The 25,994-nt window shown below is 36.3% G+C and overlaps 1 protein-coding gene across 4 annotated transcripts in view; it reads left to right on the top strand.

The window, feature by feature from the left end:
• The window catches only part of OPHN1 (oligophrenin 1), a 599,884-nt gene that overhangs the window by 222,740 nt on the left and 351,150 nt on the right, over window positions 1-25,994 (top strand). For all 4 annotated transcript variants that reach the window (XM_059910821.1, XM_059910818.1, XM_059910820.1 and 1 more), the window contains 2 exons: window positions 4,486-4,547; window positions 19,170-19,241. In XM_059910821.1, the coding sequence (XP_059766804.1) occupies window positions 4,486-4,547; window positions 19,170-19,241 (134 nt within the window). The remainder of the gene's footprint in view (window positions 1-4,485; window positions 4,548-19,169; window positions 19,242-25,994) is intronic.

Here is a 25,994-nt window from a genome sequence, read left to right as displayed (position 1 = left end):
TAGTTTTCAGTGTAGAGATTTTTTACTTTCTCGGTTAAATTTATTCCTTCGTATTTTATTGTTTGATATTATTGTAAATGGGATCATTTTCTTTATTTCTTTTTCAGATAACTCGGTGTTAGTGTATAGAAATTCTTCTGAATTTTGTGTGTTGGTTTCTATCCAGTAACTTTACTGGATTTGTTGATTATATCTAACAATTTTTTGGTGGAATCTTTAGGATTTTCTATATATAAAATCATGTCATCTGCAAATAAAGACAACTTAACTTCCTCCTTTCCAATTCTGATGCCATTTATTTCTTTTCCTTGCCTGATTGCTCTGGCTAGGACTTTCAGACTGTGTTTAATAGGAGTGGTGAGAGTGGGCACCCTTGTCTTGTTCCTCATCCTAGAAGAAAAGTTTCAGACTTTCACGATGGAGTATGATGTTAGCAGTGGGCATGCCATACATGGCCTTTATTATGTTGAGGTATGTTCCTTTTGTACCTAACTTATTGAGAGTTTTTAATGACAAACAGTTGTTGTATTTTGTCAAATTCTTTTTCTGTACCTATTGAGATGAACATAATTTTTGTCTTTCATTCTATTAATGTGATATATCAGTTTTATTGATATTCATATGTAAAACTACTCTGGCATCCCAGAGATGAATACCACTTGATCATGGTGTATTGTGCATTTAATGTACTGCTGAATTCTGCTTACTAGTATTTTTTTTTGAGAATTTTTGCATCTATATACATCAGGGATATTGGCCTGTAGTTTTCTGAGAGTTCTTTCATATCTGATATTTCATTTAATCCTCACAGCCACCCTTAGGAGTAGCTAGGATTTCTCTCATTTCATAGACAAGCAAAGATTGGGGGAGGTGTAATGGATGTGCTTTGTAAAGAAAAATGGTGCAAGAATCCTGGGAACTGAGTTTGGTTCCCTACTCCACACTACTCACCAACCTAGACAAATTACTCTCAATTTATCCATTTAATGCCTCAATTTCCTCACCCATAAAATGAGGATATTACTAATTGTTACTTCAGAGTGGTTATGGATATAGAATGAAAAAATTAGTTTCCAGCAGATTTTATAAAGTGTTAAGTGTCATTTTCCTTGTGTTAGAAGCACTGTGTTTGAATAAAAAGCACATATGACTTACTAGCTCTGTGACCTTTGGCAAGTTACTCAAATTCTCTGAGTCCCACTTTCCTTACCTAGAGATAATAATTCCTATTTCACAGGACTGTTTCATGATTAAATAAGATAATACATGCACAGCTCCAAGCACACAGAAAAGCCTTTTAAAAAATGTTAGTTTTGTTCCTTCTTGAATGTAAGGCAGACATACTCAACCCTGGCTACACGTTAGAATAATCTAGGGAACTTAAATAACAATGCTTCATCCCTCCTCATAACAATTAAACCCAGATTCACCTGCTAAGTGTCAAAAAGCCTAGTTGTTGTGACACAATACAATTGTTGAAGTGCACACCCAGAGGTTGAGTTAGGAAATAAAGCTTAATTACCTGAGAGTGTGTTCTTATATTGAACAAAAAAAAATGGTTGAACAAAGAAAATGACAACAACAAAACTATGTTTTTGTAGTACAGAGAGCAGTAAACCCCAGCTAGTCTCTTGTTATTACTTTTTAAAATTTTTAATTTTTTAACTTTAAATATTTTAAAAAAATTATTGACTTTTGTCCTTTTCTTATTATATTTCACTAGCAGTTCCTTGACCCAGTTTTATCAGGATTTGGACAATAGGTCCAAAAACAAAAACAACAATATATATATATTGGTCCATAGTAACAGAGGGGACTCAGATGGTCGTAAACAACTCTTCATGCAACAGCCACCATTAGCAGCCATCCTGCTCACACACCTCTAGTGACAGTAGTGGTAACCAACTTGTCTAGGTGTGCCCAGGGCTATCACAGTTATAAAACTGAACAACCCACATTCCAGGAAAACCTCCAGTACCTGTTTGCCCAGGACTGTTAGTCACCCTAAATGACAGGGGCGCACTCTCTCCTGAGGCAGGCCATTTCTCACTTTCAGTATCCATTAAAACCTTTTCCTTCATATTAATCCTAAAATCATCTCCCTGCATTCTGGTTTTGTTTCTCCTTGGGTTCCTGAAGAGCTTTTGTGGGACTGTAGATACGAAAGGCATGTGGTATGTTAGAAAGAACAATAGATGTGCTAAGAGATGAGGAGGATTCTAGTTTAGGGGACAGGATAGAGAAATATAAGGAATATGACTTTTAGAGAGAGAAAGACCCGGATTTTTAGCCTCATTCTATCATCCTCCTGCTATGTGATATTTGATGAGTGACTTGACCCCTTTGGGCTTCAGTTGCCTAACTTGTCAGGTAGGCATGATGATATACCTGAGAGTGTTGTTGTAAGGACTAAATCTTTAAGAAGGTAAATGTAGAGTGCCAACACATAGTAGATAATAAACATTATCCCTTCTCCCCCATCGCAAATTTCTGTTCTTCTAGTGTCAGTTCTGCCACTTACTGGAAAGGTGACTGGACAAGTCACTTCTTCCTCCTTGGCCTTCAATTTATACATATATAGATAAGCTAAATATTCTTTTGTATCCCTTCAAACTCTAATAACTACTATTTTGAAGTCCCTAACATTTTACCACAAATAGGAAGTATATTCTCAAATGGTATATGAATTAAAGAGAAGATATTGAAAGCCTAGAAAAACAAATGCATTCATATTAATATTTTAAATCAAAAATAGGTTTTTCTTCCTAAGAGAGCTAGACAACTAATCCAGCATTCCTAGTACCAAGGAAGCTAAGTTCACGATCAATACAGGGCATCAGACAATGGCATTTCTTTCTTCTGAGGATTAAGTTGCTGCACACACTCAGGAAAGTCACTGTTGCAAACACGGCAAATTAAAAGCTCAAACTCAGCATAAAGAAGAAAAATACCCTAATCAGAAAGAGTAAATAGGAAAAGATGAAAATATTCACTGATCTCCTGTCTCTAAATACTTTATGCTACAAAAGGAGTCAGAGGTATATTTTTGTTATTCTGGCACTTTTCTGGGGAAGATCAGTTTGCCTCTAAAGGAAATGTCACAAGTGCATATAATATAGGAACATTTAAAGGAAAAGTTTGACTTCGTGAAATATAATTGTGTCAAGCCTTTTGACTCAGGGTTTAATCCTCACAATAAATTTGTTAGGAACATGTAATTATCCCTAATTTGAATAGGAGAAAACTAAGGCTCAGAAGAGGCTAAGCAACGTGTTCAAGGTCACACAGAAAATAAATGGCAGAACTAGGTTTCAAATTCAGATACATCTTGCTGCCAGAGCTAAGGTCTTGCCACTCTCACACTGCCCACACCTCCAGGTGGAGGTAACCAAAGAATAAGTTACTAAATAACATCTGAATAGATGATCAAACAGAGATGGGAGGAGCTGCTACTACCGGAATCTAGGGTTTTAAAATGAATCAGGCTTCATTATTCATGAGGAAAAAAAATTCAAAATTCAACAATACTAAGGATGCCTCTCAGTGAGCTTTGGCTAAATGATTACATTATTTTATAAATTGAGACATTATTTACACATAAAATGCACCATTTAAAAGTGTGCAACTCAGTGGCTTTTAGTATATTCACAGAGTTGTGCAAGCATTGCTACAATACAATTCCAGATCATTTTCACACCCCCAAAAGAAACCACAAACCCATTAGCATCAATCCCCATTCCCACCTTCCCCCTACATTCAGTGAACCACTGATTTACTTCTTGTCTCTCTGGATTTGCCTAGTCTAGACATTTCATTTAAACAAAATCATACAATATGTGGCTTTTTGTGACTGGCTTCTTTCACTGAGCATAATGTTTTCAAAGTTATTCTGTGTTGTACTGAGTATCAATCCTTTGTTTCTTTTCATTGCCACACATTGTTCTATTGTATAGCTGTATCACAACTGTTTAACCATTCAGCGATTGAAGAACACTTTCATTCTTTCCATTTACTGGCTGTTACGAATAATGCAGTCAACAACATTTGTATATAATTGTTTGTGTGGATATGTTTTCAGTTCTTTAAGGAATATACCTAGGCATGGAATTGCTGAATCATGTGGTAACTCTATGTTTAACTTTTTAAAAATCTTATGCTCATTTATTTTTTTTTTAGCATTTTCCAAAGTCACCTTAAACTTATACAGTGTTATATGTTGATTATATCTCAGTACAACTGGAGGAAAAAAATTGGGGTAGGAGCATTAGCAAAACAAAAACAAGAACAAAAACAAAAGAAGAAAAAGGAAATAAATATGCAGCAGGTACTGAACTCCTTCTTCTGTTGTCCTTAGATTTGACACCTTCCTCTAGTGCCCACATCGTCTTGGGGCACTGATCTCTACCTCCTGTCCCATAGATTTCTGCCCACTTGCCTATTAAGTACCATGATTAATTTGGTTTATCTTTTATTCTGTCATTTCAGCCGAATCCTTCAAGGAATTTGCCGAATTGCTCAACGAAGTAGAAAACGAGAGGATGATGATGGTAGGTCATTAACACTGGGCCTAGAACCAAGATCGTCTCTGATCTTGGGAATTTTTCTTGTCCTCATTGGTTGGAGTGACACTATGTTGTTTCAGTTTCTGTCTCATCATTACCTGGGTACTGTAAAGACAGGGAATCGATCTGATTATTCTATCTCAAGTTCCCATCCTGAGAGTTTAGCATTAGGTAGAGGGAAATTAGTCTATTCATTTCAGTGAGATAAGATTTCATAGGACATTAAATTCGACTGTTGAACATGTTGACAAAAATTGTGGTCTTTAGTGTTCTTAAACAAATTATCTATTTATTTATGTGTTTATGTGCTTTTAGAATTAATAATGTGAGCTTTATATTTGATATATGGTTGCTTTATTTAAATCTATGTGAAAACGTTTTTCCTTACATTTAAAGTCTAATTTATTAATATTAATAGACTTTAATATTTAGAGCAGTGTTCGTTTTACAGAAAAATTGAGTGGAAAGTGCAGAGAGATTTCATATACAGTTGCCCTTTGAACAACACAGGTTTGATCTGTGTGTGTCCACTTATATGTGGGTCCTTTTCAACGAATACTACAGTACTACATGATCTGAGTTCAGTTGAATCTATTGTTGTGGAACCTCAGATACTGAAAGACTGACTGTAAAGTTATATGCAGACTTTTCACTGCACAGTGTGTGGGGGGGGTCAGTGCCCTTGACCTTTGCACTGTTCAAGGGTAAACTGTACTCCCTTTCTTCCCCCACCCCTCCCCATACAGTTTCCTCTATTATTATCTTGCATGTGTGGTACATTTGTTTCAGTTAATGAACCAACATCAACGCAATATTATTAAGTACATAGTTACATTAGGGTTCACTCTTTATTGAATATTTTATGGGTTTTGACAAATGCTTAATGACATATATTCACCTTCAAAGGTTCATCATAAAGAATATTTTCATGGCCCTAAAAATCCCCTGTGATTCCCCCTTCCTTCTCTGACATCCAAACCCCTGGCAAACACTGATCTTTTTACTGTGTTTTGCCTCTTCTAGAATATCATACAGTTGGAGTCATACAGTATATAGCCTTTTCAGATTGGCTCCTTTGACTTAGCAATATGCATTTAAAGTACCTCTATGTCTTTTCATGGCTTGATAGCTCATTTCATTTTGCCATTGAATAATATATACGCATATATTATAATATATATTCCATCATATGGATGTACCACGGTTTGTTCATCCCTACACCTATTGAAGGATATCTTGGTTACTCCCAAGTTTTGGCAATTATGAAAAACCTACCATACACATTTGTGTGCAGATTTTTGTGTGGATGTAAATTTTCAACTCTTTTGATTAATTTCCAAGGAATCCAATTGCTAGATTGTGTGATATTTCTAGATTTGTAAGAAACTGCCAAACTGTCTTCCAAAGTGACTGCCATTTTGCATTCTCACCAGCCTTGAATGAGAGTTATTGTTGCTCCACATGCTCACCAGCATTTGATGTTGGCTGTGTTTTGGATTTTACCCAATTTAATATGTATGTGTAATGGTATATCTTTGCTGTTGTAATTTGTGTTTTCCTGATGACATTTGATTTGGAACATCTTTCCATATGCTTATTTGCCACCTGTAGATCATCTTTGGTGAGGTGTCTGTTCAGGTCTTTTGCCTAGTTTTTAATTGGTTTGTTTGTTTTCTTATTGTTCAGTTTTAAGATTTCTTTGTATATCTTGGATGCCAGTCCTTTATCAGAAATCTGCTTTGCGGCCAAAGCAACAGTCAGCTCTACCCAGCACCAGAGCCTCCCATCAAGCCTCTTAGATAGCCTCAACCACCAGAGGGCAGACAGCAGCAGCAAGAAAACTACAATCCTGCAGCCTGTGGAACAAAAACCACATTTACAGAAAGATAGACAAGATGAAAAGGCAGAGGGCTATATACCAGATGAAGGAACAAGAAAAAACCCCAGAAAAAAATAAATGAAGTGGAGATAGGCAACCTTCCAGAAAGAGAATGCAGAATAATGATAGTGAAGATGATCCAGGACCTCGGAATAAGAACGGAGGCAAAGACTGAGAAGATGCAAGAAATGATTAGCAAAGACCTAGAAGAATTAAAGAACAAACAAACGGAGATGACCAATACAATAACTGAAATGAAAACTACACTAGAAGGAATCAATAGCAGAATTACTGAGGCAGAAGAACGGATAAGTGACATGGAAGACAGAATGGTGGAATTCACTGCTGCGGAACAGACTAAAGAAAAAAGAATGAAAAGAAATGAAGACAGCCTAAGAGACCTCTGGGACAACATTAAACGCAACAACATTCGCATTATAGGGGTCCCAGAAGGAGAAGAGAGAGAAAAAGGACCAGAGAAAATATTTGAAGAGAATATAGTCGAAAACTTCCCTATCATGGGAAAGGAAATAGTCACCGAAGTCCAGGAAGCACAGAGAGTCCCATACAGGATAAACCCAAGGAGAAACACGCCGAGACACATAGTAATCAAAGTGGCAAAAATTAAAGACAAAGAAAAATTATTGAAAGCAGCAAGGGAAAAATGACAAATAACATGCAAGGGAACTCCCATAAGGTTAACAGCTGATTTCTCAGCAGAAACTCTACAAGCCAGAAGGGAGTGGCATGATATACTTAAAGTGATGAAAGGGAAGAACCTACAACCAAGATTACTCTACCCAGCAAGGATCTCATTTAGATTTGATGGAGAAATCAAAAGCTTTACAGACAAGCAAAAGCTAAGAGAATTCAGCACCACCAAACCAGCTCTACAACAAATGCTAAAGGAACTTCTCTAAGTGGGAAACACAAGAGAAGAAAAGGACCTACAAAAACAAACCCAAAACAATTAAGAAAATGGTCATACGAACATACATATCGATAATTACCTTAAACGTGAATGGATTAAATGCTCCAACCAAAAGACACAGGCTTGCTGAATAGATACAAAAACAAGACCCATATATATGCTGTGTACAAGAGACCCACTTTAGACCTAGGGACACATACAGACTGAAAGTGAGGGGATGGAAAAAGATATTCCATGCAAATGGAAATCAAAAGAAAGCTGGAGTAGCTATACTCATATCAGATAAAATAGACTTTAAAATAAAGAATGTTACAAGAGACAAGAAGGACACTACATAATGATCAAGGGATCAATCCAAGAAGAAGATATAACAATTAAAAATATATATGCACCCAACATAGGAGCACCTCAATACATAAGATAACTGCTAACAGCTATAAAAGAGGAAATCGACAGTAACACAACAATAGTGGGGGACTTTAACACCTCACTTACACCAATGGACAGATCATCCAAAATGAAAATAAATAAGGAAACAGAAGCTTTAAATGACACAATAGACCAGATAGATTTAATTGATATTTATAGGACATTCCATCCAAAAACAGCAGATTACACGTTCTTCTGAAGTGCGCACGGAACATTCTCCAGATTAGATCACATCTTGGGTCACAAATCAAGCCTCAGTAAATTTAAGAAAATTGAAATCATATCAAACATCTTTTCTGACCACAACGCTATGAGATTAGAAATGAATTACAGGGAAAAAAACGTAAAAAACACAAACACATGGAGGCTAAACAACACGTTACTAAATAACCAAGAGATAACTGAAGAAATCAAAGAGGAAATCAAAAAATACCTAGAGACAAATGACAATGAAAACACGGCGACCCAAAACCTATGGGATGCAGCAAAAGCAGTTCTAAGAGGGAAGTTTATAGTTAGACAAGCCTACCTAAAGAAACAAGAAAAATCTCAAGTAAACAATCTAACTTTACACCTAAAGAAACTAGAGAAAGAAGAACAAACAAAACCCAAAGTTAGCAGAAGGAAAGAAATCATAAAGATCAGAGCGGAAATAAATGAAATAGAAACAAAGAAAACAGTGGCAAAGATCAATAAAACTAAAAGCTAGTTCTTTGAGAAGATAAACAAAATTGATAAGCCATTAGCCAGACTCATCAAGAAAAAGAGGGAGAGGACTCAAATCAATAAAATCAGAAATGAAAAAGAAGTTACAACAGACACCGCAGAAATACAAAGCATCCTAAGAGACTACTACAAGCAACTCTATGCCAATAAAATGGACAACCTGGAAGAAATGGACAAATTCTTAGAAAGATATAACCTTCCAAGACTGAACCAGGAAGAAACAGAAAATATGAACAGACCAATCACAAGTAATGAAATTGAAACTGTGATTAAAAATCTTCCAACAAACAAAAGTCCAGGACCAGACGGCTTCACAGGTGAATTCTATCAAACATTTAGAGAAGAGCTGACACCCATCCTTCTCAAACTCTTCCAAAAAATTGCAGAGGAAGGAACAGTCCCAAACTCATTCTATGAGGCCACCATCACCCTGATACCAAAACCAGACAAAGACACTACAAAAAAAGAAAATTACAGACCAATATCACTGATGAATATAGATGCCAAAATGCTCAACAAAATACTAGCAAACAGAATCCAACAACACATAAAAAGGATCATACACCACGATCAAGTGGGATTTATCCCAGGGATGCAAGGATTCTTCAATATATGCAAATCAATCAATGTGATACACCATATTAACAAATTGAAGAATAAAAACCATATGATCATCTCAATAGATGCAGAAAAAGCTTTTGACCAAATTGAACACCCATTTATGATAAAAACTCTCCAGAAAGTGGGCATAGAGGGAACCTACCTCAACATAATAAAGGCCATATATGACAAACCCACAGCAAACATCATTCTCAATGGTGAAAAACTGAAAGCATTTCCTCTAAGATCAGGAACAAGACAAGGATGTCCACTCTCACCACTATTATTCAGCATAGTTCTGGAAGTCCTAGCCACGGCAATCAGAGAAGATAAAGAAAGAAAAGGAATACAAATTGGAAAAGAAGAAGTAAAACTGTCACTGTTTGCAGATGATATGATACTATACATAGAGAATCCTAAAACTGCCACCAGAAAAGTACTAGAGCTAATTAATGAATATGGTAAAGTTGCAGGATACAAAATTAATGCACAGAAATCTCTTGCATTCCCATACACTAATGATGAAAAATCTGAAAGAGAAATTATGGTAACACTCCCATTTACCATTGCAACAAAAAGAATAAAATACCTAGGAATAAACCTACCTAGGGAGACAAAAGACCTGGATGCAGATAACTATAAGACACTGATGAAAGAAATGAAAGATGATACCAACAGATGGAGAGATATACCATGTTCTTGGATTGGAAGAATCAATATTGTGAAAATGACTATACTACCCAAAGCAATCTACAGATTCAATGCAATCCCTATCAAATTACCAATGGCATTTTTTACGGAACTAGAACAAATCATCTTAAAATTTGTATGGAGACACAAAAGACCCCGCATAGCCAAAGCAGTCTGAGGGAAAAAAACGGAGCTGGAGGAATCAGACTCCCTGACTTCAGACTATAATACAAAGGTACAGTAATCAAGACAATATGGTATTGGCACAAAAACAGAAACATAGATCAATGGAACAGGATAGAAAGCCCAGAGATAAACCCACGCATCTATGGTCAACTAATCTATGACAGAGGAGACAAAGATATACAATGGAGAAAAGACAGTCTCTTCAATAACTGGTGCTGGGAAAACTGGACAGCTACATGTAAAAGAATGAAATTAGAATACTCCCTAACACCATACACAAAAATAAACTCAAAATGGATTAGAGACCTAAATGTAAGACTGGACACTATAAACTCTTAGAGGAAAACATAGGAAGAACACTCTTTGACATAAATCACAACAAGGTCTTTTTTGATCCACTTCCTAGAGTAATGGAAATAAAATCAAAAATAAACAAATGGGACCTAATGAAACGTCAAAGGTTTTGCACAGCAAAGGAAACCATAAACAAGATGAAAAGGCAACCCTCAGAATGGGAGAAAATATTTGCAAAAGAATCAACGGACAAAGGGTTAATCTCCAAAATATATAAACAGCTCATTCAGCTCAATATTAAAGAAACAACCCAGTCCAAAAATGGGCAGAAGACCTAAATAGACATTTCTCCAAAGAAGACATACAGACGGCCACGAAGCACATGAAAAGATGCTCAACATCACTAATTGTTAGAGAAATGCAAATCAAAAGTACAATGAGGTATCACCTCACACAAGTTAGGATGGGCATCATCAGAAAATCTACAAACAACAAATGCTGGAGAGGGTGCAGAGAAAAGGGAACCGTCTTGCACTGTTGGTGGGAATGTAAATTGATACAGCCACTATGGAGAGCAATATGGAGGTTCCTCAAAAAACTAAAAATAGAATTACCATATGACCCAGCAGTCCCACTACTGGGCATATACCCAGAGAAAACCATAATTCAAAAAGACACATGCACCCGAATGTTCATTGCAGCACTATTTACAATAGCCAGGTCATGGAAGCAACGTAAATGCCCATCAACAGACGAATGGATAAAGAAGTTGTGGTACATATATACAATGGAATATTACTCAGCCATAAAAAGGAATGAAATTGAGTCATTTGTTGAGACGTGGATGGATCTAGAGACTGTCATACAGAGTGAAGTAAGTCAGAAAGAGAAAAACAAATATCGTATATTAACGCATGTATATGGAACCTAGAAAAATGGTCCAGATGAACTGGGCTGCAGGGCAGAAGTTGAGACACAGATGTAGAGAACAAACTTATGGACACCAAGGGGGAAAAACTGCAGTGGGGTGGGGATGGTGGTGTGCTGAATTGGGCGATTGGTATTGACATGTATACACTGACATGTATAAAATTGATGACTGATTAAAAAATAAATAAAGAAAGAAAGAAAAAAGAAAGAAATGTGCTTTGCAAAGAATCTTCCAGTCTGTGGCTTATCTTTTCATTTTCTTAACAATGTCTTTTGTGGAGCAGAAGTTTTAAATTTTAATGAAGTCCAGATTATCATTTCTTTCATAGATCGTGCTTTTGGGGTTGTATCTAAAAAAATCAGCACCAAACCAAAGGTCATTTAGATTTTCTCGTAAGTTATCTTCTAGGATTTTTATAATTCTATGTTATACCTTTAGGTCTATGACCCCTTTTGAGCTAATTTTTGAGAAAGTGTAAGGATTGTCTCTGGATTCTTTTTTTTTTTTTTTTTTTCATCACCGTTTCTGAAAAGGCTGTCCTTTTTCCATTGAGTTACCTTTGCTTCTTTGGCAAAGACCAATGGACTATATTTGTGTGGATCTATATCTGGGCTCTCTATTCTGTTCCATTGATCTGTTTGTCTATTTGTTCAGCAATATCACAGAACTTTTTTTTACAAAATTTAAAAAAATTATTGAAGTATAGTTGATTTAAATATTGTGTTAGTTTCAGGTGTAACAGTAAAGTGATTCATGTATATATATATATATATATATATATATATTCAAATTATTTTCCATTATCAGGTATTACAAGATGCTGCATATAGCTCCCTGTGCTATACAATAAATCCTTGTTGCTTATCTATTGTATATATAGTAGCTTGTATCTGTTAATCCTATATTCCTAATTTATCCCTCCTCCACTCCCATTCCCCTTTGGTAACTGTAAGTTTATTTTCTATGTCTGTGAGTCTGTTTCTATTTTGTATATAGATTCATTTGTCTTATTTTTTAGCTTCCACATGTAAGTGATATCATATGATATTTGTCTTTCTCTGTCTGACTTAATTCACTTAGTATGATAATCTCTAGTTCCATCCCTGTTGCTGCAAATGACAATATTGCATTCTTTTTTATGGCTGATTAATATTCCATTATGTGTATGTTTATATATAAATATATGTGTGTGTATATATATTGATATGTGTGTATATATATATATATATATATGTATCACATCTTCATCATCTGTTGATGTGCACTTGGGTTGTTTTCATGTCTTGGCTATTGTAAATAGTGCTTCTGTGAACCTTGGGGTGCATGTATCTTTTCAAATTAAAGTCTTAATTTTTGTCTGGATATATGCACAGGAGTGTGATTGCTGGATCTTATGGTAGCTCTATTTTTAGTTTTTTAAGGAACCTCCATACTGTTTTCCATGGTGACTGCACCAATTTACATTCCCACCAACAGTGTGTGAGTGTTCCCTTTTCTCCACATCCTCTCCAGCATTTATTATTTGTAGACTTTTTAATGATGGCCATTCTGACCAGTGTGAGGTGATACCTCATTGTGGTTTTGATTTGCATTTCTCTAATAATTTGTGATGTTGAGCATCTCTTCTTGTGACTATTGGCCATCTGTATGTCTTTGGAGAAATGTCTATTTAGGTCTTTTCTTCAGTTTTTAATTTTTTTTTTTTTTTGTATTAAGTTGTATGAGCTGTTTGTATAATTTGGATGTTAACTCCTTGTTGGTCACATTGTTTGCAAATATTTTCTGCTATTCCGTAGGTTGTCTTTTCATTTTGCCAATGGTTTCCTTTGCTGTGCAAAAACTTTTACGTTTCATTAGATCCCATTTGTTTATTTTTGCTTTTCTTTCTTTTGCTTTGGGAGATTGATCTACGAAAATATGGCTATGATTCATGTCCGAGAATGTTTTGCCTATGTTCTCATCTGGAAATTTTATGGTGCCATGTCTTATATTTAGGTCTTTAAACCACTTTGTGTTTATTTTTGTATATGGTGTCAGGGAGTGTTCTAATTTAATTGATTTACATAGCTGTCCAGTTTTCCCAACACCACTTGTTGAAGAGACTGTATTTTCTCCATTGTATATTCTTGCATCCTTTGTCATAGATTAATTGACCATATGTCTGTGGATTTATTTCTGGGCTCTCTGTTCTTTTCCATTGATCTATATATCTGCTTTTGTGCCAATACCATGGTGCTTTGATTACTGTAGGTTTGTAATGTTGTCTGAAGTCTGGATGGTTTATACCTCCAGCTTTGTTCTTTTTCCTCAGGATTGCTTTGGCAATTCTGGGTCTTTTGTGGGTCCATATAAACTTTAGGATTATTTGTTCTAGTTCTGTGGAAAATGTTAAGGGCCAATACCACACTATCTTGATTACTGTAACTTTGTAGTAAGTGTTGAAGTAGGTTATGAACTTCAGAACCTGTTTATCAATATCCACAAAACAAATTGCTTGAATTTTGATTGGAATTGCATTGAATCTATAGATGGGACAAACTGACATCTTAAAAATATTAAGTCTTACTATTCATGAATATGGGTTATCTCTCCATTTATTTAGACCTTCTTTGATTTCTTTCATCAGAGTTTTATAGTTTCCTCATAATGATCTTATAGATATTTTGTTAGATTTATTCTTAAGTATTTATATTTTTTTGTGAACTCTATTTTAACAGTTGAATAAATAATCTTTTTGTGTGGTCCCTAGACCTGTACCACCAGTTTCACCTGGGAAATTGTTAAAAATGAAGGTCCTTGGCCACACACCAGAGCTGAGACTTAAATGTAGAAGTACCTATGTTGGTCAATATTTATTTTTATTAGGAGCATGTGGGTCAAGTGGAAACAAGGACAACAAAGTGGTCTATCTTCCCTTTCTCTCGTTGGATGACTTTGTATTGGCAGCTCAGTTTTGTTAAACCCATTTATTCCAATAGCAAGAGTTCTTTAATCTGTAATCACTCATCCTTTTCAACAGGGTGGTACTGGCTTCTCAGAATACTGCTACCATTTCATCTCAGCTCCTAGAGAGTTAGGATTGAAGGCAGGGCCCTTAAATCTGGGAAATTAGATCTTTAGGTGCTAATAGTGGCTGTGCCACTAACTTATTTGTGACTTCACACTAATCACTTTATTTCTTCTAGTCTCTCTTCCTTTATATGTAGAATGAGAAAAAATTCCCACCTTCCAAGTTTGTTGTAAGTACTCCAAATGATAAAATGAATATGGTAGGGTTTTATAATAGCAAAAAGCACTGATTATATAAATGTTTCTAGTTATCTTTTGTTGCCCCCAAGATTTGGCTTGTGGAAATTTGAGTTGGGAATTTTCTTCATTTAAGAGATTTGCTTCTAATGATAGTTAAGAGAGGCCAATATGGGTAGTTTTCCCAGAGCCTGTTAGATGCCCCACTAGCTAATCCACACTCTACTAAATATTTTCTTCTATCATAAGAGTTTGTGGACTGCTACCAATGTTGATCTCAAAGGCATTCACCCCTATTTCATTCAGATACCACTAGAAATGTCAGCTGTACAACTCTTCAGCCCTAGTTGTTTCTTGATCTCTTTTATTTACCCAATTACAAAACTCTAAAATATTGAAGAAGGATTCACCTTTTGAGATGTTTTTCTCACCATACTTGCTGGCTGTTTTCCACAGGACTGACTCATTTTCTTCTCTCTTTAATTATGTTGTGCCCTTTTGTTCTCTCAATTCTTCAGTCATGTCTTGAGTATTGGCGCCCCATTTCCCATTTAATTACAGGAATGCTGTGTAGGTTAGGCTCAATGAAGGGCTTTTACAACATGCCAGGAATCGTTGCTTGACTGCACCTCTCTCATTTCCTGGAACTGTGGTAGAAGGACTCCTGTACCTCAATATGGTAGATGTTAAACAGCTTTTTATCATTTCTATAAAAAGGGGCCCAAAGAAGCTTTAGTAGAACATGAAGGAAGTTCATAGCCCTAGCATGTGACAACTGCAGATGTCTAGTCATTCTCATAAATGAATTTTAAATTGTTGAGGAAACTATGGAGGGAATAAATGAAGAGTAGCATCCCCGCTTTTATTTCTTAAAAAGTACAGTGGGGGAGGTTGTAGTACCTCTGAAAGTGACCCTTAAAAGTCTGTATAACAGACTTTCTGTATGATTAACGATAGGAGACTTGCCTAGATGCCTTTCTAACTCTGAAGGGGACTCTGTTGGCAATGGTAAGGTCTTTCTTTGAGGATTGCCAAGAATGACCTAAAACAGTGTACCCTCAATGCCTTCTTTTGGTAATTGGTTAACCATCAAAGATTCCTGAGCAATTCTTCACTACTGGATTGAATGCCATCTCTATTTTAGTAAGTGGCCTATCTAGTTTGGTTTTATTCATTCAGAACCAGATTTTAGATAAACTCACTAATGTGTTTAGAATGTCACTTATGCTGGGGCTTCTACTGTGATATAGTAGGCAGGAGCTTTTGTCCTAGAGAGCTCACAAAATGAATGCAGTGATCAGAAAGGGAATAAAGGCCAAGTTTACTTAAAAGGGCTTTTCTGAGTAATTATTATATTTCTAAGGAGTTTAAAGGTAAAGCTGAATGGGAAAGAAAGAAGAGCCAATCCTCAGTGTGACATTTCCCTACATTTCTAGCTCTATGTTCTGGCAGAAATTAGTATAATAACCAATGAATGTTAAAGAGAGGAAAAGATTCAGAGTATCTATTTGTGTTGTAGGAGACAGGGAGCAGTATTGCCAATGCGATTAAGGAAAACTCTCGACTCCAATTTAAGTGAACCATGTACTACTTTTCTAGACTGGGACAGGGCCAAACGTAAAAATAGTAGCCTTATGAACACTGTGAGAAGTTACTGGCACACTTACTTATGCAAGAAAATCCCCCGCGGAACATGAAAAACTGGCACCTGTACCATCCTTGGGGTGCCTGCATATGCAAGGGCTCACCTGAATATCCATACAGAGGCTTGACACATATTACTCTCTTTAGAAGTGGCATGTTCACTTCTTATTCAAACACAAACTTCCTCAATGTTTCCCAATTGGCTACTTTTGTGTTATCTTTGTGAAACTGGAAATAGTTTTTCTAATTATCTATTGCTACATAACACCCTATTCCAAAACGTGGTGACTTAAACTAAAACTATTTAATTTTATCTCATGGTTTTGTGGGTCAGGAATTCATGCAGGGGTCAGCTCAGAGATTCTTCTGCTCTATGTGGTGGTATTCACCTTGGAGGTGGGGTGATATGGAGAGTCCAAAATAGCTTCACTCACATATCTGGCACCTTAGTGAGATGACTGGAAGGCTGGGCTCAGTGGGTCTTTTGACGAGAATGTCTACATTTGGCCTCTCTAGCTTGGTAGTCCCAGGGTAGTCCAACTTTTTACATTGTGGCTCAGGGCTCATGGGGAGTGTTCCAAGGGAACCAGGTGGAAGTTACTGGCCTTTTATGACCTAGCCTGGGATGTCATGTAGTATCCCTTCTGCTGTACTGTGTTTGTTCAAAGCAGTAACAAACCCACTCATATTCAAGGTAGAGGGGATGGAGACCTTCCTTCTCAATGTGAGGAGTATCATAGAATTTGTGGTCATGTTTTAAAACTTCCACAATAGTAAAGAAGAAAAAGTATTCCCTGTATGTAATCTATGACACCAATAACTTACTTTATTTCCAGGTGGGTACACAAAGTTGATATCACATAATTCACAATCCATGGAAATGTAGAGTGTATTGGGCAAAGGAGACAGGCTGGTACTTTTAGTAAGATAATTATTGTTTTCAATCAAGGATAGTCACTGGTGTCTATTTTTGACATCATGGAGCTTTGATTGGATGAGAGTTTGCCCATTTAGTTGAACGTTGAATCATACCTGGATAGAAAATAAGTGGTCCAAAGTGCCTGTAGGACTTGGATACAATATGTATTAATGCCTCAATTTGTGTTGCTTTTTGTTGGTAGTTTAAAAATTGCTTCTTACTCTGGAGAATACAGAACTGGTCAAAACTGGCTTTCTACTCTCTATTCTATTTTTGTTATAAAGACATATCTTGTCTTACTGACACTTTGTCTCATCTGATAACGAAGCCAGTCCCTCATTTTCTTGTCTTGTAATGGATCCAAATTAAAGTGCAGCTAATTTGCACCTCTGAAGAAACAAACCCCACTTGTTGCGTTGGATAGATGAAATCTCCCAAGAGGTTTACATGAAGACAAAGCTTTGTATATCTCTACCTGTCCACTGTGCAAGGGGTTCAATTTGGATATGATATTTTTATTTTTCCAACACCATATTAATGCCAGTATTTTTAGTACCTGGACAGGCTGTTCCTGTCAGGTTCTGAACTTACAGTTAGGTTGTTAGAAGGCCTGGTCCAGTATTCTCTGTGATGCTGTAATACACTCCTAGTTCTGAGGGAAATGTTCTGGTTTTATGACACACCAGGGCAGGGCTGGAAACAATTTATACTGGAATTTTTCCTGATGCTATTCCTGCTAACTCATTTGCCTCCCATGAAATGATTTGCTCTTGGTGCAATTGGACTTTTCATGTATTTTCCATTCCCTTTCTCTTCTCTTTTCCACATATACTTCAGGCTTCCTGTGTCTGTTTCTGGGCATGACCCTGGATATTTATCGATTAAAAACTCAGATCAGACTACCAGTAAAGTTACAGAGAAATGCCCCTAATGTTTCTTCTTTCATTTCCTCTCACAGCATTTGATTATTTTTTTAGGAGAAAAAGTTTATTTTTTCAAATTAAAACTTGATTCCACACCTCTCCAACTTTGGTATTAATATTATCTCTGATTTTCACAGATTTTGATTTCCATGTACAGTTATAGTCCCAGATACATCATAAACATTGAAAGATTTGAAAGCATCAACTTAATCCCAATTTGCCATTATATGTTTAATGACAGAATAAAGTTTTGGTGAGTAGTTAAGGAAATGAATCCAAATGTCTAATTATACCAATAACTCCAACTTAAAACAAATTAAACAAAAAGCTAGAACAGTGCTTTTAAAACTTGAGTGTACACACAAATTACCTAGGGCCCTTGTTAAAATAAGGATTCTTATTTGATAGGTCTGGGGTGGAGGCTGAGATTCTGCATTTCTAACAAGATCCCAGGTGATGCTGCTGCTGCTGGTTAGTGGGCCATATTTTGAGTAGCAAGGACCCAGAAGATTTTTTGAAACCCTTGTTAATTTAAGCGAAATGTTCACTTTAACATTTCTTCATAAACCAGTTTGCATAAAGCTAGGTCAGTTACTCAACTGCTCCAGGGTTAGGGAGTAATTCCCTCATTAAATCCAAGATGTCATTGATTGTTAGATGAGTCATTATTTTATGTGCTGCTAAGAAGGGAAAACACTGACAATCTATGATGCATGGTGATTTCAGAAATGTTAAAATATGAATCTTAGAATTCAAGAGATCGGGTGGTTTCTCTGACTCCTTCCGTTTCCACAATGAGTGTTTTCTCTGTGCTAGGTAATTTGTCTACAAGATAGGTGCTGTGATGATCCTATTTGACAAAGGTTTGGAGTGGCAAATTACTTTAAGTGGCACAGCTGGAATTTGAACCCCGGTTTCTATGACTGGAGAACCCACACTCTCATCTTCTCCCCCACAGGAAGGGCTCTTGTCCTTGAGAAAAATGCTCCCCTGTGCTGTCTCCCATGGTATTCACTTAAGGTAATCGTCAAAGCATTTGTTTTTAAAAGACCAATATGGGAAAAACAGTAACAAAACCCAACAAACCAGCAAACTAGTTAACATTTTGCAGGATGGTGTATTACAAGGAAATACCCTAGTAACGATGAATGTTGAATCTGAACCTTGCTAATCTACAAGTTATTTTGCGTGTTCTTTCTTTTTCTCTAGGTACACAATGCTGGTGATTTGCTGATCAAACCCCTGGAAAATTTCCGGAAGGAACAAATAGGCTTCACAAAGGTACATTTTCTCTACATGTATAAGATATTTTTTATAGCAGTTGAGTAGTTGTTTGGGCTACCACCCTTCACTCTTCAGGGGTGAGGAGGATTCGTCTCTATAGGAAAACTCATTATCAAAAAAAGTGAGACAATCTAGATTTGGCTCCTGACTGTGCTTCCAACTAGCTCTGTAACTGTGGACAAGACACTTCTTTTGGAGCTTCAGTTTCTCCATATGGAAAATGGGGAGCTTGATAAATAGCTATTATTTAAAGCTGACTTATCATGTGATGAGCCCCGGGCTAGGTGTTTTACATTCATTCTCTAATCACAACAACCCTGTGAGGTTCTGATATTAACCGCATTTTACAAATCATGCAACTGAGGTTTGAACAAGATAAAGAACATGATCAAAGTTATAGCTATATAGTTAGGAATTAACAGTTGACAAGATTTAAACCTGAGGATCTATTTAGCTTCAAATCCCACATTCTTTCCATTAAACTATTCTGTCTAGATCTATGCTGTCCAATATGGTAGACACAAGCTATATAAAGAAAATAAAATTAACAACTCAGTTTCTCAGTCATGCTAGTCACATTTCAAATGCTCAGTGAGTCACATGTGGCTAGTGGCTACTGTATTGGACAGGACAGCATTGTACCAGATAATGTCAGATTCCCATGGATCTCTCTGATTCCCCAGTATCTCATGAAGGGGTATGAATAATTGTTAAGTTTATTCTTTACATCTAGGTGTAGGCCTATCTTGTGAGCTCCAATATGTATGTAACATGTGACCAAGACAGCCTACCAGAACTAAATGTAGATTCTTGACCAAGCATCTGGCCCTTTTAGGACTAAGAACACACTGCACAGTGGTTATCATATGGAATACCTTGACAAGCATTTTGGATGAGGCTATGAAAGTAGCAAGTTATGAGAAGAAAGAGCAGACTAGTGGATGTGCTTTCCATTGCCTGGTATCATCAGTCAGGTTGACATGGCATTATGTGAGTAACTGGCATTCAAGCAAAGTGAGTTCTCTGGATAGGCCAGCAATTCTGGATTCCACTCAGTTCATCATTAAATACTTAATTGGGAAAATGTATAATTGAAGGAAAAAAGAGCCTTTAAAATCACAAGTGTGGTATGAAAATAATTAGCTACTTGTTAAGTGACATGACAGTTGTTAACATAACACTGATTAAGGGGATGAAGAAGGACAGATGATGGGAAAACCCTTACATCTGGTTTTCTTTCATTCCCGGTGAGAATAGGAAAAATGAAAGTAAGAATATGCTTCAGTGGTTGACTTCATGTCATCTAAGGGAAAGGAAAAAATTTCTGTTATGTAATTCCTATGTCCCATGCCTGGGCTGGGGATTTTACATATTCAGTCTTCCTTAATTCTTACAGTAAACCTGTGAGGTAGGATGTATATTATTCACTATCCCAATGAAGAAACTGAGCCTCAGAAAGGTGAAATTCCTATTAGTCTTTTTTTTTTAAAGTGGCTACATACAATATAATATTCCATTAAATAGCTGTGCCATAACCCATTAATGCATTTCTCAATTGTTGGTCATTTAGGTTTTTTCTGTCTTTTTTTTTTTACTATCATAAAAAAACATTGTAGTGAACATCCTTTTACATACAGATTTCCAAACTTGTCTAATCATCTCCTTAAGATACATTCCTGAAGTGATATTGATGGATCATATGAATGTTTCTATTTGTTTTTTCAAAATGCACCATTTAAAAAAATTTTTTTTATACAGCAGGTTCTTATTAGCTATTTCATACATGTTAGTGTATATATGTCAATCCCAATCTCCCAATTCATCCCCCCACATTCCCCCCTTGGTTTCCATACGTTTGTTCTCTACATCTGTGTCTCTATTTCTGCCTTGCAGTGCAGTTCATCTGTACCATTTTTCTAGATTCCATATATATGTGTTAATGTACGATATTTGTTTTTCTCTTTCTGAATTGCTTCACTCTGTATGACAGTCTCTAGCTCCATCCACGTCTCTACAAATGACCCAGTTTCGTTCCTATTTGCGGCTGAGTAATATTCCATTGTATATATTTACCACAACTTCTTTATCCATTCGTCTGTCAATGGGCATTTAGGTTGCTTCCATGACCTGGCTATTGTAAATAGTGCTGCAATGAACAATGAACATGTGTGTTTTTGAATTGTGGTTTTCTCGGGGTATATGCCCAGTAGTGGAATTGCTGGGTCATATGGTAATTCTATATTTAGATTTTTAAGGAACCTCCATACTGTTCTCCATAGGGGCTGTATCAATTTACTTTCCCACCAACAATGCAAGAGGGTTCCCTTTTCTTCACACCCTCTCCAGCATTCGTTGTTTATATATTTTCTGATGATGCCTATTCTAACTGGTGTGAGGTGATACCTCATTGTAATTTTGATTTGCATTTCTCTAATAATTAGTGATGTTGAGCAGCTTTTCACGTGCCTCTTGGCCATCAGTATGTTTTCTTTGGACAAATGTCTATTTAGATCTCCTATCCATTTTTTGATTGGGTTGTATGTTTCTTTAATATTGAGCTGCATGAGCTGTTTATATATTTTGGAGATTAATCCTTTGTCTGTTGATTCATTTGCAAATATTATCTCCCATTCTGAAGGTTGTCTTTTTGCCTTGTTTATAGTTTCCTTTGCTGTGCAAAAGCTTTTAAGTTTCATTAGGTCCCATTTGTTTATATTTGTTTTTATTTCCATTACTCCAGGAGGTGGGTCAAAAAAGATCTTGCTGTGATTTATGTCCAACAGTGTTCTTTCTATGTTTTCCTCTATGAGTTTTAAAGTGTCCGGTCTTATATTTAGGTCTTTAATCCATTTTGAGTTTATTTTTGTTTATGGTGTTGGGGAGTGTTCTGACTTAATTCTTTTCCATGTAGCTGTCCATTTTCCCAGCAACAGTTATTGAAGAAACTGTCTTTTCTCCATTGTATATACTTGCCACCTTTGTCATAGATTAATTGACCATAGGTGCGTGGGTTTATCTCTACGCTTTCTATCCTGTTCCATTGATCTATATTTCTATGTGTGTGCCAGTACCATCTTGTCTTTATTACTGTAGCTTTGTAGTATAGTCTGAGGTCAGGGAGCCTGATTCCTCCACCTCCGTTTTTTTCCCTAAAGCTTGCTTTGGCTATTTGGGGTCTTTTGTGTCTCCATACAAATTTTAAGATTTTTTGTTCTAGTTCTGTAAAAAATGGCATTGATAATTTGTTAGGGATTGCATTGAATCTGGAGATTGCTTTGGGTAGTATAGTCATTTCTCAATATTGATTCTTCCAATCCAAGAACATGGTATTCCTCTCCATCTGTTTGTTTCATCTTTGATTTCTTTCATCAGTATCGTATAGTTTTCTGAGTACAGGTCTTTTACCTCTTTAGGTAGGTTTATTACTAGGTATTTTATTCTTTTTGTTGCAATGGTGAATGGGATTGTTTCCTTAATGTCTCTTTCTGACCTTTTGTTGTTAGTGTATAGGAATGAAAGAGATTTCTGTGTATTAATTTTGTATCCTGCAACTTTACCAAATTCACTGATTAGCTCTAGTAGTTTTCTGGTTGCATCTTTAGGATTCTTTATGTATAGTGTCATGTCATCTGCAGTGACAGTTTTACTTCTTCTTTTCCAATTTGGATTCCTTTTATTTATCTTTTTTCTCTGACTGCTGTGGCTAAGACTTCCAAAACTATGTTGAATAATAGTGGCAAGAGTGGATATCCTTGTCTTGTTCCTGATCTTAGAGGAAACACCTTCAGTGTTTCACCGTTGAGAATGATACTTGCTGTGGGTTTGTCGTATATGGCCTTTATTATGTTGAGGTACGTTTCCTTTATGCCCACTTTCTGGAAAGCTTTTATCATAAATGGGTGTTGAATTTTTTCAAAAGCTTTTTCTGCATCTATTGAGAATATCATATGGTTTTTATACTTCAATTTGTTATTATGGTGTATCACATTGATTGATTAACGTATACTGAAGAATTCTTGCATCCCTGGGATAAATCCCAATTGAAATTGGTGTATGGCCCTTTTAAAGTGTTGTTGGATTCTGTTTGCTAGTATTTTGTTGAGGATTTTGGCATCTATATTCATCAGTGATACTGGTCTGTAATTTTGTTTTTTTGCAGTATCTCTGTCTGGTTTTGGTATGAGGGGGATGGTGGCCTCGTAGAATCAGTTTGGGAGTGTTCCTTCCTCTGCAATTTTTTGGAAGAGTTTGAGAAGGATGGGTGTTATCTCTTCTCTAAATGTTTGATAGAATTCACCTGTGAAGCCATCTGGTCCTGGACTTTTGTTTGTTGGAAGAGTTTTAATCACAGTTTCATTTTCATTACTTGTGATGGGTCCGTTCATATTTTTTATTTCTTCCTGGTTCAGTCTTGGAAGGTTATACCCTTCTAAAAATTTGTCCATTTCTTCCAGGTTGTCCATTTTATTGGCATAGAGTTGCTTGTAGTAGTCTCTTAGGATGCTTTGTATTTCTGCGGTGTCTGTTGTAACTTCTCCTTTTTCATTTCTATTTTATTGATTTGAGTCCTCTCCCTCTTTTTCTTGATGAGTCTGGCTAATGGTTTATCAATTTTGTTTATCTTCTGAAGGAACCAGCTTTTAGTTTCATTGATCTTTGCTATTGTTTTCTTTGTTTCTATTTCATTTATTTCTGCTCTGGTCTTTATGATTTCTTTCCTTCTGCTAACTTTGGGTTTTGTTTGTTCTTCTTTCTCTAGTTCCTTTTGATGTAAGGTTAGATTGTTTGAGTTTTTTTTTCTTTGTTTCTTGAGGTAGGATTGTATTTGCTATCAGCTTCCCTCTTAGAACTGCTTTTGCTGCATCCCATAGGTTTTGGATCGTCGTGTTTTCATTGCCCTTTGTCTCTAGGTATTTTTTGATTTCTTCAGTGATCTCTTGGTTATTTAGTAACATATTGTTTAGCCTCTATGTGTTTGTGTTTTTTACGTTTTTTTCCCTGTGATCGATTTCTAATCTCATAGAGTTGCGGTCGGAAAAGATACTTGATATAATTTCAATTTTCTTAAATTTACCGAGGCTTGATTAGTGACCCAAGATGTGATCAATCCTGGATAAGGTTCTGTGTGCACCTGAGAAGAAAGTGTAATCTGCTGTTTTCAGATGGAATGTCCTATAAGTATCAATTAAATCATCTGGTCTATTTTGTAATTTAAAGCCTGTGTTTCCTTATTAATTTCCTTTCTGGATGATCTGTCCTTTGGTGTAAGTGAGGTGTTAAAGTCCCCTAGTATTCCTGTGCTACTCTCGATTTCCTCTTTCATAGCTGTTAGCATTTGCCTTATGTATTGAGGTGCTCCTATGTTAGGTGCATATATATTTATAATTGTTATATCTTCTTCTTGGATTGATCCCTTGATCATTATGTAGTGTCCTTCCTTGTCTCGTAACGTTCTTTATTTTAAAGTCTCTTTTATCTGATATGAGTATTGCTATTCCAGCTTTCTTGTGATATCCATTTGCACAGAATTTTTTTCCATCCCCTCACTTTCAGTCTGTATGTGTCCCTAGGTCTGAAGTGGGTCTCTTGTAGACAGCATATATACGGGTCTTGTTTTTGTATCCATTCAGCCAGTCTATGTCTTTTGGTTGGCACATTTAATCCACTTACATTTAAGGTAATTTTCGATATGTATGTTCCTATTGCCTTTTTGTTAATTGTTCTGGGTTTGTTTTGTAGGCCCTTTTCTTCTCTTGTGTTTCCCTCTTAGAGAAGTTCCTATAGCATTTGTTGTAGAGCTGGTTTGGTGGTGCTGAATTCTCTTAGCTTTTGCTTGTCTGTAAAGCTTTTGATTCCTCTGTCGAATCTGAATGAGATCCTTGCCAGGTAGAATAATCTTAGCTGTCGGTTCTTCCCTTTCATCACTTTAAATATATCATGCCATTCCCTTCTGGCTTTTAGAGTTTCTGCTGAGAAATGAACTGTTAACCTTATGGGAGTTCCCTTGTATATTATTTGTCATTTTTCCCTTGTTGCTTTCAATAATTTTACTTTGTCAAGTTTTGTCAATTTGATTACTATGTTTCTCGGTGTGTTTCTCTTTGGGTTTTTCCTGCCTGGGACTCTCTACGTTTCCTGGACTTGGGTGGCTTTTTCTTTTCCCATGTTAGGGACGTTTTTGATTATAATGTCTTCAAATATTTTCTCGGGTCCTTTCTCCCTCTCTTCTCCTTCTGGGGCCCCTATAATGCGAATGTTGGTGTGTTTAATGTTGTCCCAGTGGTCTCTTAGGCTGTCTTCTCTTATTTTCGTTCTTTTTTCTTTATTCTGTTCCACAGCATGAATTCCACCATTCTGTCTTCCAGGTCACTTATCCGTTCTTCTGCTTCCGTTATTCTGCTATGGATTCCTTCTAGTCTATTTTTCTTTTCAGTTACTGTATTGTTCGTCTCTGTTTGTTTGTTCTTTACTTCTTCTAGGTCTTTTTTAAACATTTCTTGAATCTTCTCGATCTTTGCCTCCATTCTTTTTTCGAGGTCCTGGATCATCTTCACTATCATTATTCTGCATTCTTTTTCTGGAAGGTTGCCTATCTCCACTTCATTTAGTTGTTTTTCTGGGATTTTATCATGTTCCTTCATCTAGTACATAGCCCTCTGCCTTTTCATTTTGTCTATCTTTCTGTGAATGTGGTTTTCGTTCCACAGGCTGCAGGATTGTAGTTCTTCTTGCCTCTGCTGTCTGCCCTCT

This window comes from Balaenoptera ricei, chromosome X (assembly GCF_028023285.1).
Source record: "Balaenoptera ricei isolate mBalRic1 chromosome X, mBalRic1.hap2, whole genome shotgun sequence".
Lineage (NCBI taxonomy): Eukaryota > Metazoa > Chordata > Mammalia > Artiodactyla > Balaenopteridae > Balaenoptera > Balaenoptera ricei.
Note: the sequence above shows the minus strand (reverse complement) of the source record. Positions and strands in the feature narration are given on the sequence as shown.